Genomic DNA, 17,157 nt, shown 5'->3' with positions numbered 1-17,157 from the left:
TCAAGGGGTGTGACTAAGGGGTGAAGGGGAAACAGGTGGGAAGGGAAATAGTGGGCGGTGCTAGAAAATAGGCTTCATTGATTGGGGAAAGGAAGATGGGGAGGGAACGGGATAGGCTGCAGGGGCGGAGCTTGCTGCGCCTCACTTTCCCGCCGACGGTTAGCTTTATCACGTGATATGGGTCGGAAGATGGCGTCTCCCACGGACGGTAGGAGCCGGCTAAGAGCCCACGGTTTTCCAGCTTTTTTCTCTCCTCTTCTGGGAACTTCCTTTTCTTAGCAACCTTGGGCTTTCTTTTCCCCCTTCAGAGCCCATTCTCATCCTTTCTTTTTCCCGCTATCCCGACTCCTTCCCTGCTTCCAGCTCTCCGGGCCCCCCACTGGGATGGTTTTGCAGCTGGCGAGGAGGGAGTAGCCGCGGCACCGGGACAGTAGGGGCCGGACCACGAAGACACTCCTGGGGAAGGAGAGGAGGGCGCGAAGGGGCGGGAGGGGGGAAGGTCTGTCCTTCTGGACTCTGGGGATGGGTCTCCTCCTCGGCTTGGGGAGGACGATGTTAGTGTGCTAGGGATCAGAAAGAGAGAAGCTTGATTGAGGAGGTGGGGTAGGGAGGAGGGAGGCGGGGAAAGGAAGGGCCGGGTGTTTTTTTCTCCCAACTGATGATCTCTAATGTGATTTAAGAACCAGTGATTGTTAACGTGCAAGAAATGTAATATCCCTAAAAGTCTTCAATTGGATTTGGTTACCTTGGCAGCAGTTGATTAATTAAACTGGAGAAAAGAGAAGCTGTGGAGACCTTGGACTCCATTTCTACGAGAATGGAAATTGCTTTTATAAGAACTCCCCTTCCCCCCACATTTTTGTTATAGTTAAAATTTATATCTCTCGGTTATGATTAATCTCCAAAGTCTGTTACTTTACAGAAATGATCCTATGTAGATGATAGAGGGGAAATTCTGGATAGTAGGTCATGGGAATATCTAAGAATTCTGAAATTTTACATAGTATAATAACTATCATAAACAACATGTTCACAGATAAATACAGATTATATACAGAAAATAAATATACACTGCTTATGAGGAGAGAGAAAATTAGGAAGGATCTCTTGAAATCTTTTTAAAATTATTTTTAAGCATTTTTTTAAAAATTGGAGTTATAAATTCTCTTCCTCTAGATGCTTCCCTCCAATTGAGAAGACAAAACATTTCCAAGGAAAACATTAGCCATGTCTCCCAAACCCAAGAAAAATAAAGTGAAAAATATATTTCAGTTTGTACTCAGAATTTATCTGTTCTGGAGGTGGATAGCATTTTTCATCTTGATTCCTTAAGATTGCCTTGGATCATTGTCTTGATCAAGGTAGCTAAGTCTTTTGCTGATGATCATCATTACAATATTGCTGTTTCTATGTAAAGGAGATCATTGTACACAGGAACAGCAATATTGTAATGATAGTTCTCATTCTGCTTCAGTTCATATATGTCTATTAGTTTTTATGAAAATATGTTCCTAGTCATTTCTTACAGCACAATAGTAATCCATCACAATCATACCACAACTTATTCAACCTTTCCTCAATTAATGGACATTCCCTCAATTTCCAGTTCTTTGCTATCATAAAAAAAAAAAAAAAAAAAAAAAAAAAAAAAAAAAAAAAAAACCAAAAACACTCCCAAAACCTTTCAGTAAATATTTTTGTACCTAGAAGCTTTCTGACTTTTTCTTTGATCTCTTTGGCTTACAAACCTAATAGTGGTAATACTGGGTCAAAGAATGTACAGTTTTATATAGCAATTTGGGTAGAGTCCCATATTGTTCTTCAGAATAGTTTGGACCAATTCACAACTTCGTCTGCAGTGTATTAGTGTTGCCAATTTTCCACATTTCCTCCAACATTTGTCATTTTCCTTTTCTGTTAGGTAAGCCAATCTGATAGGTTTTATGAAGTGATACCTCAGAGTTCTTTTAATTTACATTTCTCTAACCAGTAATAATTTAGGACATTTTTCATGTGACTTGATAGCCTTGATTTCTTTTTTCTTAAAACTGCTTGGTGTAGCTGGCTTTTTTAATAAATTTGGCTCTCAGTTCCCCATGTAGTTTGATATTACTTCATTTTCTATAGCAAAATGCAGTTTCCCTAATTATCTCTTTCAGTTAGGTCTGATTTTGTTGTTGCTTTGTCTGAAATTAAGAGATTAATAGTCCTACCTTTTTCACTGCATATGCAGCATAATAGATCCTGCTTCAACACCTTTTTTTAAAACTCTGTGTGTACTGTTCTGTTTTAAATGTGTCTCTTGTAAACAATGTATTAATGTATTTATATTTCTAAGCTATTCTGCTGTATGCTTCTGTTTTTTCCCTCCCATTCTTATTCACAAGTATGATCACTGACTATTTCTTTGGCTTTTTGAGTCTTGAAGAGAGCTAGGTATTCCCAGGAGCTGAGGTGAGAGAGAAAATACTAGGCCTAAGAGGCATAGACTTTGTAAGCGTACAGAAGCAGAAGATAAAATACCATTTATGAGAAATAGCAAGTAGGCCAAGTTGTAAAATGCTGACCAGAGGTGTTTGATCTTTATCTCAAGGGCAAATGGGGAACCATTATTTTTTTATTTTTTTATTTTTTAAGGTTTTTCTCAGTGTATTTATTTAAAATATATAAAAAACTATTACAAGATAATGCATAGACATTTAATAGTAATGATAATATTGATATTCATAATAGTAATAATAACTAGCATTTATATACCAATTTAAGGTTTTTGAAATATTTGCATATATGTTAATTTGCTCTTCATGATACTGTGATGAGGAGGTATTATTTTCCCCCTTTTTTAAATGAGTAAACAGAAGCTGTTGAAGACACTGCTAAAAATACTGGCTTTTTAGCCCCAATATAAACTAAACCTGTATGTGGAAAAGCTAAAGGGTAGCAGGAACATAGGAACAATCAATCAATCAATTAATAACTATGTATTATCTCCTATGTGACAGGCATTATGCTAAATGCTGGGGATACAAAAAGAAACAAAAGACAGCCTTGCTTCAAAAATGTGACAGTCTATAATGGAGATTGCAATCTAATCAGAATAATGGCAGAATTAGAGAAGATTTCTTAGAGGACATGAGTTTCTTGCACCAAGTTTTAAGGGAAGTCGTAGCTACAAATTGATGGTTGACAATATGGTCGAGCAGATCTAGGTTGGTAGAAATGACACGAGCAAGAGGCTCTAAGGGAGAGGAATCTAGGGATATTGGGGACATCATACTTTAGCTCAATATTAAGCACTAAGGCTAGACATTGTACTCTTAAGGCTTGCATGAACCTGTGATCCCATTGATGAGAATGATTCTTCTGTCAGTGACCATCATAACCTTGTACCTTCTTCTTCCATGTAATTCTTATCTTTATAGAAGACAAAAAGCCTTCATAGAAGATCCAGAATTCAATCTCTTCCTTTTTTATGTGGGTACTAGCAATTTGCCTTTTTAGAAATCTCTTGAGTTCTGTATTTGAAGATCAAACCTTTTATGTAGGTCTGTTTTTTTCATCAAGAATAGATGGAATTCATTTATTTCATTAAATGTCCATCTTCTTCCCTGGAAAATGATGCTCATTTTTGCTGGGTAAGTTATTCTTGACTGCATACCAAGTTCCTTAGCCTTTCTGAATATCATGTTCCAGGCCCTTCGTTCTTTTAATGTGGATGATGCTAGATCCTGGGTTATCCTTATTGTGGATCCTCCATATCTGAATTGCTTATTTTCTAGCAACTTCCAATATTTTTTCCTTTGTCTGATGGTGCTTGAACTTGGCCAATATATTTCTTGGCGTTTTGATTTTAGGGTCCCTTTCAGTAGGTGATCGATGAATTTTTTCATTGTCTATTTTACCCTCTGTTTCCAAAACGTCTGAGAATTTCTTCGAAAATAGTGTCCAAGCTCTTTTTCCCCTCACATTTTTGAAGGAGTCCGATTATTCTCAAATTGTCTCTCCTGGATCTGTTTTCCAGGTCTGTTGTCTTTCTAATAAGGTACTTGACATTCTTTTCAATTGTTTCATTTTTCTGGTTTTGCTTGACTACTTCTTGGTTTCTCCTTGAGTCATTCATTTCTACTTGTTCGAGTCTAATTTTCAATGATGTATTTTCTTCACTCACTTTTTTTATATCTTTTTGTAATTGTCCAATTGTGTTTTTAAGTGAGTTTTTTTCTTCTATGGAATTTTTTTCCATTTTATCCATTTTATTTTTTAGAGAGCTGATTTCTTTATCCAGCTCACTAATCCTGTTTTCTTTGGAGTTGCTTACCTTTTTCCAGCTCACTAATCCTGTTTTCCTTGGAGTTGTTTACCTTTTTCCAGCTCACTAATCCTGTTTTCCTTGGAGTTGTTTACCTTTTCCAGCTCACTAAACCTGTTTTCCTTGGAGTTGTTTACCTTTTCTAATTCACTAATTTTGTTTCTCAGTGATTTGATCTCTTTATCCACTCTGGATAACTTCTCCAGGGTCTCTTTCCAAGCTGGGGAACCATTATTTAGTTAGATTGATATTTTAGGAATGTAAATTGGTCAGCATTATGGAATATTGATTAGAGAGGAGAAAAATAGAAGGTAGGGAGACAAATTGGGAAGCTGTCTTAGTAGTCCTGGCAAATTATGATAAGGGCTTGTCCTGGGGTGGTTATTATGTGAAGAAAAAATAGAATGGGTATAAAAGAGGCTTTTATTTTTGTCATTCAGTTATGACTGACTTCCCTATTTGGGAATTTCTTGCCAAAGATATTGGAATGGTTTGCCATTTTTCTCTCCAATTAACTTTACAGATGAGGTAACTGAGGCAAACAGGAGTAAGTGATGCCCAGGGTCTCACAGCTGTGAAATGTTTGATGTTAGATTTGAACTCATTATCTGGCCCATTGTCCACTATGCTAGGAGACTGGCAAAGGAGGTAAAATTTACAAGAATTAATTGCTTGAATGTGACTGAATATGAAAAGTTGAGGCTAACTCTGAGGTTATGGTTGAGGATGATTCTGGGTTCCTAGAAGAGTGGTGGTGGTGTGACAAATCTGAAAATCCGGAGGATGGGTTTGGGTGAAAGAATTATGAGTTCTGTTTTGGAAATAGTGGATTTGAGATGCTTATAATGCAATGGTATGATAAGAGATGTGGAACAGGAGCTCAGGAACTATATAAATACTTAGATTTGGAAATTTATTCTTTACTTTGATCTTTGCTCAAATTCTTATTCTTTTTTAACCTCATTTTGGATTTTAATCTGAAATTTCTGCCGTAAATGTTGATGTTCTTAATTCTGTAATTCACTTGTCTTCAGTAGTAAGACTATATATAACTTACAATGACAATCCTGAATATCATACCATCACATAAGTTTTATACTTGTAGAACTTTGGTTTCCCAAAATTGTTTTCTTAAGTTTTGTTTTTCCCCTGGTTTTTTTTTTTTTTTTTTTTTCCAAATCCCTGTATGGGTTATCCAAAAAATGAAATTCTAACATCTGTGTTCACTAAATTTGTAGTCTTGACTTTAAAAGTTCATTCAATTAATTGTATTCATTTAACTAAGCTTTATATTTAGAGAATCCCATCCTTTGGTTCTTTTTCTTTTTTTTTTTTTTTTTTAGCTAGACAATCGAGGTTAAGTGACTTGCCTAGTGTCTTGCAAATAAGAAGGGTTTAGCGTTTGAGGCCAGACTGTGCCATCTAGCTGCCTTCCATTTTTCAGTTCTTAAAATTTCTCTGCCTTAATTAAAAAGAAAAAAAAAAGTTGCTAATTGTTTTATGTATCATTTATTTTTGAATGTGCTTCCCTCCCACTTACCTGCCCCAGAGAGCCATTTCTTCTAACAAACATTAAAAAAGAACAAAAGAGAAAAAATCATTAACAATATAACTGTGACAATATCTGTCACCTCTGTAGTCCTCTACCTCAACAGTGAAAGTTTTATCTGAGGCCAAGCTTGGTTGTAGCTTGGTTGTAGTACTCTGTGCCCCATTTCTTTTGTTTTATTTCATTTTGTTCTTTCTCTTTCCATTGTTGTAGTATTTACATAAGTTGTTTTTTGGTTGAGCTTTTTTCATTTCACCTTGGTGCCAGTGTGTCTTTCCATGCTTATGGATTTTTCCTACTTGTTTTTCAAGGACACTAAATGTCCTTTACATGTACCATAATTTGTTTAGCCTTTCCTGGCTTGATAAATATCCACTTTGTTTCTGGCTCATTGTTCCCAGAAAAAGTGTTGCTATAAATTTACTTTTTGGTGTATGTTGGACGTTTCTGTATTTGACCTTTTTGAAATATATGTTTTAGTGGTATGATCTCAGAGTCAAAGGGTATGGACATTTTCATCATTTTAGCATGATTCCAAATTGCTTTCCAGAATGGTTAGACATATTTAAAGTTCTCTAAAGGATGTATTATTACTGTGCCAATTATTATTCCCATAACCTCTCAAAATGGAATAATTTCCTTGCATTTCTCTTAATGATGATTTAAAATAATTTAAAAGATGATCATTTACTGTTTTCACTTCTTTTGAGAACTCTTCATATCCTTTGACCACTTTTCTATTGGGCAATGCCTCTCAAGTTTTAAGGCTAACGTCATCCAGAAGTTAGTTCATTAGTCTCTAATTAAGTTATGTCTTTTTCTAAACCATCCAACAATCATATTCTCTGGGGTCTATTTTTAGTGTTCAATCTGTGTTTTTCAAAACTAATGTTGTTTACTGTCTTAACTGAAAACAGGTTTACACATATCCTTTTAGTATTAAATTGTAATGTGGTTTTATTTGCAAAGGAAGTTGAAGGAATTCAGATTGTACTATCTCAATTTGGTCCAAACCATTATTCTTAGCTATGGAGGTCCAGTATTCTTATATAAGGTCTTTCTTGAAATAAAATAGTACAGATATTGTGTCTAGATGTCTGTTGATATCTGGGCATGTTATTTTAGGGACCGACCTGGAAGCATCTTTGCTGAGTTTTGAAAAACTTGATCGAGCCTCACCAGACCTCTGGCCTGAACAATGTAAGTTATTTGTTTCTTTTTCATCATATGTAATATTTGTCATTTGGGGGAGGCTTTGAAAACAAACTCACTTAACTTTTTGAGCCTTACTTTTGTTATTTGTAAAATTGGAGGGGGGGGATGTTGGACTAGATAACCTTAGAGCATATCTATATCTATTGTGTATGTACACAAACAACACATGCATGCCTAGAGCATGTATGTGTATATATGTATATACATGTGTATACTTGATATCTACATATAAACACAGAGAGGAGAAGAAAATATCTGAAAACAATTTTTTTCTTTTGGCACTTAGTTTTGAAATTATAGCTAATTTGGACTTAAGCATTGTGTTTTAAGTTAAAAGGTAGTGCTATGTGGTATGGAATTATAATAATTTCTTTCTTTTTTTCAGTACCAGGTGTTGCTGAATTTGCAGCATCCTTCAAAAGTGTAAGTGAGGTCTTTGGTAGTAGAAATTTTTCCATATAATATTTGTTTCAGAATTTATAGGATTTATCTGTATAATATTTGTTTGTACAATGTGTTTATATGTACATAATTTTTAACTCCTTATAACTTCATTACCTTCCAAATAATGTGTAGTGTAGATATTGGAAAATCTTTTTGCTTGCAAAATTAGCATGAGATAGAGGGCTGACCTTGAAGCCAGGAAGGCCTAGATTCAAGTCATTTCTCTAATATAGACTTTGTAGCCCAGTAGTGTGACCTTGGGAAAGTTAATTACTTTCACAGTGTCTTGAGCAGTTCTCTAAGAAAACAAATTTCAGAGAAGGTATCAACCAGCATTAGAGAAAATTTCCCCTCATCAATGAAATCACAAGTTCAAATCCCATCCTTTCTTGGCTATAGGTATATAAACTAATGGAAATAATGTAGCCTATAAAGAAGTCAAAATGTCTAAATTTCTTTAATGGTTCCTTTCTGTTAATAGTGCTTTATGGTACATTGAAAATAATATTGTTTTGGGAATCAGAAGCCTAGGTTTCTGACTGATGCTTTGCCTTTTTGGCTAGGGCAAGTCCTTTCCACTTTATGGGTCAGGAGATTGTCCTAGATGACTTGATGGTACTGTTCAACTCTACAACTATGATTCCATGAATATATTAGGTACTAACTGATGATTCCTTTTACTCTTTGGACATAGAATCTCAAAATTACTTAGAGTGATAAGATTCATATATTGGAAAAAGGAAGGGTATCTCCCAAACCCTTCTATTTCATTTCTTAAGATTTCTGATTAATAAGATTATCTTGTAAAAGTGGATGTCATCTTAGTTTTGATACTTAGTCCTGAGAGGCATAAGCAAGGGAAGTAATATTGGAAAAAGACTGAGCCAAGACTGGACTTAGAAAATTAAGTAAGTTGTTTTTTCCCCCTCTTCTTTTCCATCCCTTATTTCAAAGGCAATTTGTGTCTTGGCTTTGGGCTGATATAGTAAAAATTTTATGTCTCTGTTTTGGTATATCCTGCCTTGAAAAGATGATATTCTTTGGGAATTCTTTTTTCTTCCTTTTGATTCTCTTATCTACTGGCAAAAAAAAATAAAAATAAAAATAAAAAAGATACTTTTCGTATTAGCTCACACAGACCAATAGAAAAACAAATGAACAGTACTTTCTGTTCAGTCCTACTAATTGAAGTAAGGGAAAATATATTGATCAACAAATTATATCTTAGTAAGGTGTTTATCTCTGCTAATGTCAGAATAAGTTTGGAGGGGAGATTGTTGTTTCTTTATTTTTGTTTTTTTGTGAAAAGACTTTTGATATATTTATGTGCTACACTGGGATTTTAACATTCTATTCTTGAGGGCATTTTAGTATAGTAGCTGCTTATCTTTTTTTTTCTTCTCAGCAAAGCATCAGAAGATCTTAAAAAGGAAATTCATCTGTTAAGACTACACTTTAGAGTTCAAGTAGGGCTTTTGGGAAGCCAGATTTTGCTTCTCTTTACAGCCAAATGGAGATTTTTGGGAAGCTTTGAGGCTTGTTTTTACACTTGTGAGTTTGTTCTACTTTGTGTCATATACATATAGGGGCTATGGATACTTGGCATAAGACCAGATTTGAGCTAATAATTAATTTATTTAAATTATTATAATCTTTATCTACTGCAGTGGTAATTGAGTTTTGGCCTCCTACTGTTTTCATGCATTATAAAATGATTAGCTTAGGTAGTTTTATCATCTGTATTACATTACTATTGAGGTATTTATTTGAAGTGTTTATTTCTAAACTAATGATAAAAATGCTGAAGATAAATAATAGAGAATCTTTCATATCATGAAAAATGAAAAAAGTAAACTGAAATACTCATTTTTTTCCATAGACAGTTGTGAATTTTTTCTAAGGTTGTGAATTACAAGTTGATGATTATTCAGTTCTTCCTGTTCTCCTAAAAGTTAAGGATTCTCTAATTTTGATGGCTTTTAAAAAAAATCTTTAACTCTGTTAAAAAATAACATTTGCTGAGCTTTTCATAGAACTCAGGGTGAGAGTTGACTTTTTTTTTTTTTGCTGAGTAGGCTTTACTGGAGCAGAACTCTTACTGCTAGTTCAATCTGTTCCACACTAATTTATCCTTAAACTGATTATTACCCCTGAAGAAGCTGATTTAAAGATGAACAGTCTTATTTTGTATGGTAGGTGTTCTTATCCAAGCAAAGACTAGCTTTTAATCTTTGTCTTTAGTTTTGCTAACAATTTCATTTATTCCCAGCTTTAATTTAGTTCATATTTACTTAGTATATAAGCCACAATTATTTTCTTGTCAAAAAATAGGATCCGTTTATGTTGTCTGTGAGCCCTTAATCTTAATCTTTATCTATATATATTCTTATTTTCTGATAGCCCATCACTAGCTCTCCACCCAAATGGATGGCTGAATTAGAACATGATGATATTGATATGCTGAAAGGTAAGAAATGATGATAATCCATGGACTTTAAGTCAAGACCCTCAGTAATGTGGCCCTACCTTGTCTTTCTAGGCTTATTCCCCACTTTTCCTCTATATGAATCTTCAGATTAGTCCTTTGAATACAGTTTATGCTTTCCTTCCTCTGAATTTTTGCCCATTCTGTGTTTCCTTTGCTCAAAATGTGCTCCCTTTTTAAATTTAAATCTTAAGACTTAGCTCAAAAAAGTTCTTCATGATTTGTTGTAATGAACCACACCAAATGGAAGCGATTTCTGCTTCCCTTAAACTTCAGTAATATTTATTTTCTTTTTTATTTATTTAGCACTTTTTATGTGTTCAGTTGTTAGAAAATTAGATTGTGAGTGTTTTGAATGCAGGATCTAATCTTTAGTATTTTACATTTTGTAACCCTTTCCAAGCTTTTCACATAAATGGTCAATACATATTTTTTGGTTGATTAATAGATTATTTTAGTTCCAAATACAGAATGGAAATTTCAGTTAGAAAATTTTAACTGGGGCAAATCTTTTTATTATTCATGTCTTCCCCTTGGTGATTCTTTTGGCAATAAACATGCCATGCTTGTCAGGAAATTAGATTAAAATTGAAATATGAACTTGATTGAGATTAAGATAAGTCTGCTTTTTAAGGGAATAGACACTACAATTTTTTTTTTAGCATAATGGAAAGAGCACTAGACTTGGACTCAAATCTAATAACCTAATATGGCAAATGATCACTACTTCTTAAAATTGTGATAGAGGAAAACTCTGGGCATATGTCCTAGATTTTAGGAAACCAGATTTCAGAAAAGTGAGGAAAGATGTAACATCTTATGGAATGCTTAAGAGAATGACTTTGCAATGAAAATAACAAGAAAATCATTATCAGAGAAGATCCAAGATAAGCAGAATAAGGGAGATCTGTGCTTGTTGGGCTAGTAAGCATTTTTATCATTGACTGGATATTGGTATAAATGTGATGCTCATCAAATTTGCAGATAACAAACTGGGTTGGAGAAATAAGCTAAAGTGGTAAATGCCAAAGCATGCAACCAAAGGATTTTGACAGATTAGAGGATTTGCCTAAATCAATTATGACAAAATTTTTTGGGGGAATGAATATAAAGTCTTGCAATTGGATACAAAAATCAACTTCCCAAACTGTAAGATTGGGTGGCATGGGTAGATAATAATTGTTCTGGGCAGGAAAAATCTGGGCAGTTTAGTGAATTGCAAGCTCAGTAGTATGATATAGCAAAAGCTCATGTCAAATGAGACAACATTTGCAGCATTTTGTAAACCTTAAAGCAGCTATTAAAAGCTATGATGATGATGATGATGATGATGATGGTGGCGCCATTAAGGAGGTACATGGCTTCCAAGAATGAGGTAGTAATAAACCTTCTGTGTTCATACTTTATCTGGAGTTTTGTGTTCTGGGCCATATGATTTAAGAAGGACAAACTTGACAAACTGGAATACCTAGATGAGGGCATTTAGTCTGCTGAAGGGCCTGAGTTCATGCTATAGTAAGATCTTTATTTAACCTGGAAGAGAAGACTCAGGATATTTTCGGTAGGCCAACCAGGAGGCACAGTAGAGTGATGGGCCTGCAGTCAGGAAACCAGAGTCCAAATGCTGGCCTCTAACACTCACTGACTGTTTGACGATGAACAAATCACTTAACTCAGTTTCCTCATTTGTAAAATGAGCTGGAGAAGGAAATGGAAAACTACTTCAGTATCTCTGCCAAGAAAACCCCAAAAGGAGTCATAGAGAGCCAGACACACCTGAAATAACTGAATAAGAAGCAGCTATTTAAAGATCTGTCATAAAAAGGAGGGGCTAGGCTGATTTTTCTCCAGGTGACAGAGCCAGGCAGGAGTAATTGTTGCAAGTTGCAAAGAAGCCAGTTTAGGTCAGATACCAAGAAAAACCTCACAATTTAAGAAAGGCCAAGTTTGAATCAGTTGTTTGGAGAGGTACTGGGCTTCCCCTTCTTGGAGGCCTTCAAACAGGTGCTATCTTACTGCCATTTGGGCATATTATGCTGGGGATTCCTTTAGGATATGGGTTGATCTAAAATGGTTATTGAGGTCCCCTTACCATTCTCAAAATCTGTGATTTTGGAATTTGAAGCCAAGTCTCCCTTATTAAAAGTCTGGCACTCTATCCACTATATCTAACTTAGAAAAATTGGGAACTTTATTTAGGATGCCTTATAATGGAGATAACTTACTTTGTTATTGGAGGCATTGCTGATTAATTAGCTAGCTTATGTACTTTCTCCAAAGGCTAATAGCAATGATTTTTCTTGTCCTCATCAATATAGATGTGACAAGTATTACAGATAGAAAAACTTTGTCTATTGTGCCTTGCAGCAGACTGCTGTCAGAGGACCAACATGGCTAAGTTTGCCACCAGACAGTTGTATATCAAGGGAGACAATTCTAGCATTTTGTCTGCTAAGGTATGGACAAGTGACCATTTTTCAGTGAAGGAAATACCAATACCAATGAAATGATGGGTTTTTCTTTTTTTTTTTCTTTTTTTTGAAGTAATAGAAACATATACCTGTAATAATTTGTTTTATAAAATGTAAAAAAAATAAAAATTTCATTATATTTGTTTTACACAATGAACTGAATGCAGAAATAGCAAAATAACTTTTACGCTATTCAGAGGATAGAAAATATGAATGTAGAATATGTTAATAATGTAAGACTATTTACATATTGTCTTATCTGTCTTTCAAGTGGATGTACTTAACCAAGCATGTTGCAAAAATGAACACATAAATTCTTACCTGCTGTTTTCAGTTTGAGAATTTGGGACATGTGCTTGCTCTTATTAGTAGGGACTAAGCAAGATAACTGAAAGGCTTATATTTAATTTATATATACTTCAGGGAATCAAAACAATATTGAAATTCACACTTAATTCTGTTTTCAGAGTTGGGCAGCCTCACCACAGCTAACCTGATGGAGAAAGTACGTGGGCTGCAGAATCTAGCCTATCAACTGGGGTTGGATGAGTGTAAGTATCCAGACCATGGTTATTCTTGCTATCTATTGTAGTGAGAAATGTAATAATTCTTTAAAAATTTCTCTTTTATGATTAAGAAATATTTTTATTAGAAATTAGAATGGTGAGTATATTAGAAGTAAGACAAAATGTGAGAAATCTTTCTGTTGGGAATCAGCACATTAGACTGCTGAGTCTAGTGGTGATAGTATTAGATTCTGGAATCACTTTTCCTTGCCATGTAAGTGAGAAAATCTTAATGGATAGTATGCATTTTATGTTTGGGTGTTTTCTATTTCATTATACTTCTTTCCTCTCTTATTATAAAATTGGAAAAGGAATTCTAGAAAATTCATACTTTGTAAATAAGAGGGAAAGCTTGCTAGTGCTGACAAATGTTTAACAACTGGCTCTCTAGGAGAAGAAAATTATACAGAACATGCTTTTTAGTTTAATCTGCATTGGTTAACATTTCCTTCATCATTTAAGTCTAAGCCATCAACAAAAGAATAACTGATTTGTAGCATTTACTGATTTCTGAGGTATAAATGCTCTCAATGAAAATATAACATTTAGTTCATCCCTGATTCCAATCATAAGGAGCTCTCCTTTTAATTCTCTTAGTGTTTATTTAATTTTTTTTTTTTTTTTTTTTTTTTTTTTTTTTTTGCAACAGTAATCTGGCACTCTATTCCATATTAGTCTACATGAATGTGTTTCTTTCCTATACTTGTCTAATCTCTCTAGCTAAATTGCTTCTGGAGGTCAGAAGTTTTGTTATCACTTTTTTATAGATCTCAATTTCCTCATCTGTTAGATTAAGTGATTGCTAAAGTTCTTTTCTGGGCTAAAATTCTGTGATAATCTTTGCTATACTGAGCAGAAGGTAATAGAGATTGAAATAATTAAATGCCTTAAGGAAGTCTTACTCTGGTTGTTAATGTCTTATAGTCACCAGATTTTTTATCTTTATGGGTCCATTTCTTTGCAAAACAAAATTTTTAGTAGCTACCAGATACATTTTTAATAATAGCAAAACATTATTGGTGTCCTGGTTAGAGCCCTTTTGGTGCTGTCACTGTCAAGCTCTCAGTTTATTTTTCTTCGTTGAATTTAAATCTGTTTGGCTCAAGATAGTAAAAAGGGATAAATCTTATAATAACTTACATTTATATGGTACTAAGGTTTATTTTATCCTTATATCAACCATATGAAATAGATGCCATTATCCTGAATGTCTTAATGGACTTCCTCCAAATAAAAATTAGAATTGGCATTTACTGTTCTAAATCCATATTTTTAGTTTTCATATTACTTTGGAATATTGAAGAGAGGTGTCTGTATAAATACAAAACTAAAAGAGACTTTGAGAGAAGAGATCTCTGTTTCCAGAAAGGTATAAGACTAAACTTAAACTTATTGCACCAGAAATGATCTTTGTTGCCAACTAGTAAGTCCAATGATAAGAGCCACTTGTTGGATCAGAACCATATTGTTGGAAATTACAGTTTTATTTGACTTCTGTACTAGTGTTTAGTGGTAGATGGTTGCCACTTTAATTGACTATTATGCTTTTTGTTAGAAACATCTTGGTGCCATGTCGAAAACAGGTGCTAATTTAGAAATAATTTCACCAATGTGTATCAGATTTTCTGGAAAATGTCTTCTTTTATTTTCTTGTCCATGGTGTATTTGCATAAAAACAAGATTTTTGTTCCTTATGGATATTCATCTGCTCTAGGGGTTGGTTTTTCATTTGACACCCTAATCTGCTGCTTCAATGTCTCAATCTCCCTAGTATTAATTGAGAAGATGACATGGATGAAAAATAAGCAGCAGGAGCTGATGAATCCCCAGAGATCAATGATCTTGTTTGTCATGGCAAATGTCCCTGCTGATAAAGATAATGAGGAAGGAAAAAAAAAAAAAAACTACAGAAATATCTACCCAAGAAGCAGGATTGCTTATTTTTGCTTTCAAGGAGACATTGTGTGATATTATCTTAGAAATAACATGGACTTTTTTGAGTTTTGACACTGATAAAAATAGCTTTCTTGGAAAATCTTTTTCCTGTTTTGTTGTTTCATGAGTTCCAAAACATGCTTTAATTAGGTTTTCCAAGTACATTTAGCTTTCAAGAAACACTGGATTTTTAATTTTTTTTTGCCAACTTGTTAAATATTTATAGCTTCTAATTTTAGAAATGCTTGAAATTACTTCATCTCCACTTTCCCTGACTTGGGTTTTTGTTGTTGTTGTTGTTTTTTTTTTAATTTTCACTTTCTTTAAAAAAAAAAAAAAAAAAACAAACAGAAAAGAAAAACAAAATAAAACAAAACAGAGCATTGTCATATGCCCAGCAGAATATGGATTCAGAATATATAACAGAAAAATTAACAGTTCAAGAAAGGATATATAAAAATAGAAATTATATTTATGAGTATGCATCTTTTTTTGCTACCTTTAGGTGTTTTTTTTTGTTTTCTACTATGTACTTTTTAAACTTTATTCTTTTTTCCCCATTTCATTCCTCCCCCCACTTCCCTCAAGCTGGCTATAGTTAACTACAAATATATTTAACACACACACACACACACACACACACACACACACACACACACACACACACACACACACACACACACCTACCTACTCACCCATACACCCACATTCTCCCTCACCTTCCCTTTGGCTTTCTTTAAGTCCCAAATAAGATCCCATCTTCAACAGGAAATATTTGTTATAGAATTTTCCATTTCTTATTTATCTTGCATATAATTGATTTGTACACATTTTTGTCCTTGTCTCTCCTAATACCTTCTCAAGGACTCTAATGGGCTTTTGACTTTTTTGTATTCCCAGTGATTAACACATAGTGGGTGCTTAATAAATGTTTATTGGTTATTGACTACTGAAGGTTACATCAGTCCCCGAAAAGCATGGATATATTAAATTAATGGTATACTTTTAAACTACAAATAAATACCGTATTTGTAGAGATTAGTTCTTTTCTCACTGATACCACCTTGTTGAGTCTCTTTATCATTTCTTATTAATAGTCTTCTACTAAACACCTACTATGTAGGTAATTTTGTGCAACATACTGCTATATCATGACTACAAAAATGTAAATGCAAAGGGCAAAAAAAAAATGACATTGAACATTTTGTAATTATAATGACTAAGTATGGCCCCAGAGAAAAATTGAACAAAGGATCCTGTCTTCTGTTTTTTCAGTGGAGTAGGGCTATAGATGTGTAATAGTTCTAGACACTATTGAGCATTAAATCATAGTTTGAGAGCTAGAAGAAACCTTACTGACTTATTTTATAAATAGGAAAAACAGGACCCAGAGAAGTTTAAATGTCTTGCCCAAGGGAGAAGGCAACTTGATTTAGTAGAAACACTTGAGTCAGGAGACCCTGAATTCAAATTCTGCATCAGGCATTTAATGTCTAAGAGATGCTGGGCAAATCACTTAATCTCTCTATTCCCCAGTTTCCTTGTCTTCATATAGTTGTTATGAAGATGCAATGAGGTAATTTATATAAATTGACAGTATGTAAACCTGACAGTATGATATGAATGTTAGCTATTAGTTATTGTTCCTGATCACAGAAATAAGTAGATGACAGAGATGGTTGGCACCCAGGTCCTCCAATTATCTTCTGTGATTTTAATGAAGTACTCTTTTTTGCTTTCTTTTAAATCTTTAAAAAATCTTATAAAGGATGTCCTCCTGCTAGGTAGGGAAGCAGAGAGGGATATGTTTGGAAATGATATAAAGTGATATAAAAACAAAAGATATTTGTAAGAAGAAAGTGCTATCTTTGCATACTTGACTCTGAATAGATGGGTAGACTCATGGGGAATATATAGCTTACAGGTTTGTTTGTTTTTTCCCAAATTTATAGTATTTGAAGAAATAATTTGAAGAAATAATAAGAAAAAAGAAAAATAGAAAAGCAATACAAAACAAAATGAAACAAAGCAAAAGAGACAAAAGCACATTATTATGTGCCCAGCAGAACATCAGAGAGGATTCAAAATATATAACAACAAATACCAATTTAAGAAAGTATATATATATTAGTAGAAGAAATTATATTCATGAGTATCCATCTTTTCTTCCTTCTTAATTGTTG

The 17,157-nt window shown here is 33.9% G+C and overlaps 1 protein-coding gene across 3 annotated transcripts in view; it reads left to right on the top strand.

Moving 5' to 3' along the window:
- The first annotated feature begins 124 nt into the window (after positions 1-124).
- The window catches only part of LIN52 (lin-52 DREAM MuvB core complex component), a 101,496-nt gene continuing 84,463 nt past the window's right edge, over positions 125-17,157 (top strand). The window contains exons 1-5 of one of the 3 annotated variants that reach the window (XM_074290040.1): positions 125-208; positions 6,984-7,058; positions 7,459-7,496; positions 9,918-9,984; positions 12,941-13,024. In XM_074290040.1, coding sequence (XP_074146141.1) covers positions 178-208; positions 6,984-7,058; positions 7,459-7,496; positions 9,918-9,984; positions 12,941-13,024 — 295 coding nt within the window. In that variant the 5' untranslated portion in view covers positions 125-177. Of the gene's footprint in view, positions 209-6,246; positions 6,362-6,983; positions 7,059-7,458; positions 7,497-9,917; positions 9,985-12,369; positions 12,528-12,940; positions 13,025-17,157 lie in introns of those variants that run through there. The other 2 variants (XM_074290038.1, XM_074290041.1) reach the window with 2 other exon arrangements.

Source organism: Sminthopsis crassicaudata, chromosome 2 (assembly GCF_048593235.1).
Source record: "Sminthopsis crassicaudata isolate SCR6 chromosome 2, ASM4859323v1, whole genome shotgun sequence".
NCBI classification, from domain to species: domain Eukaryota; kingdom Metazoa; phylum Chordata; class Mammalia; order Dasyuromorphia; family Dasyuridae; genus Sminthopsis; species Sminthopsis crassicaudata.
This window is presented reverse-complemented; position numbering and strand designations above follow the sequence as displayed.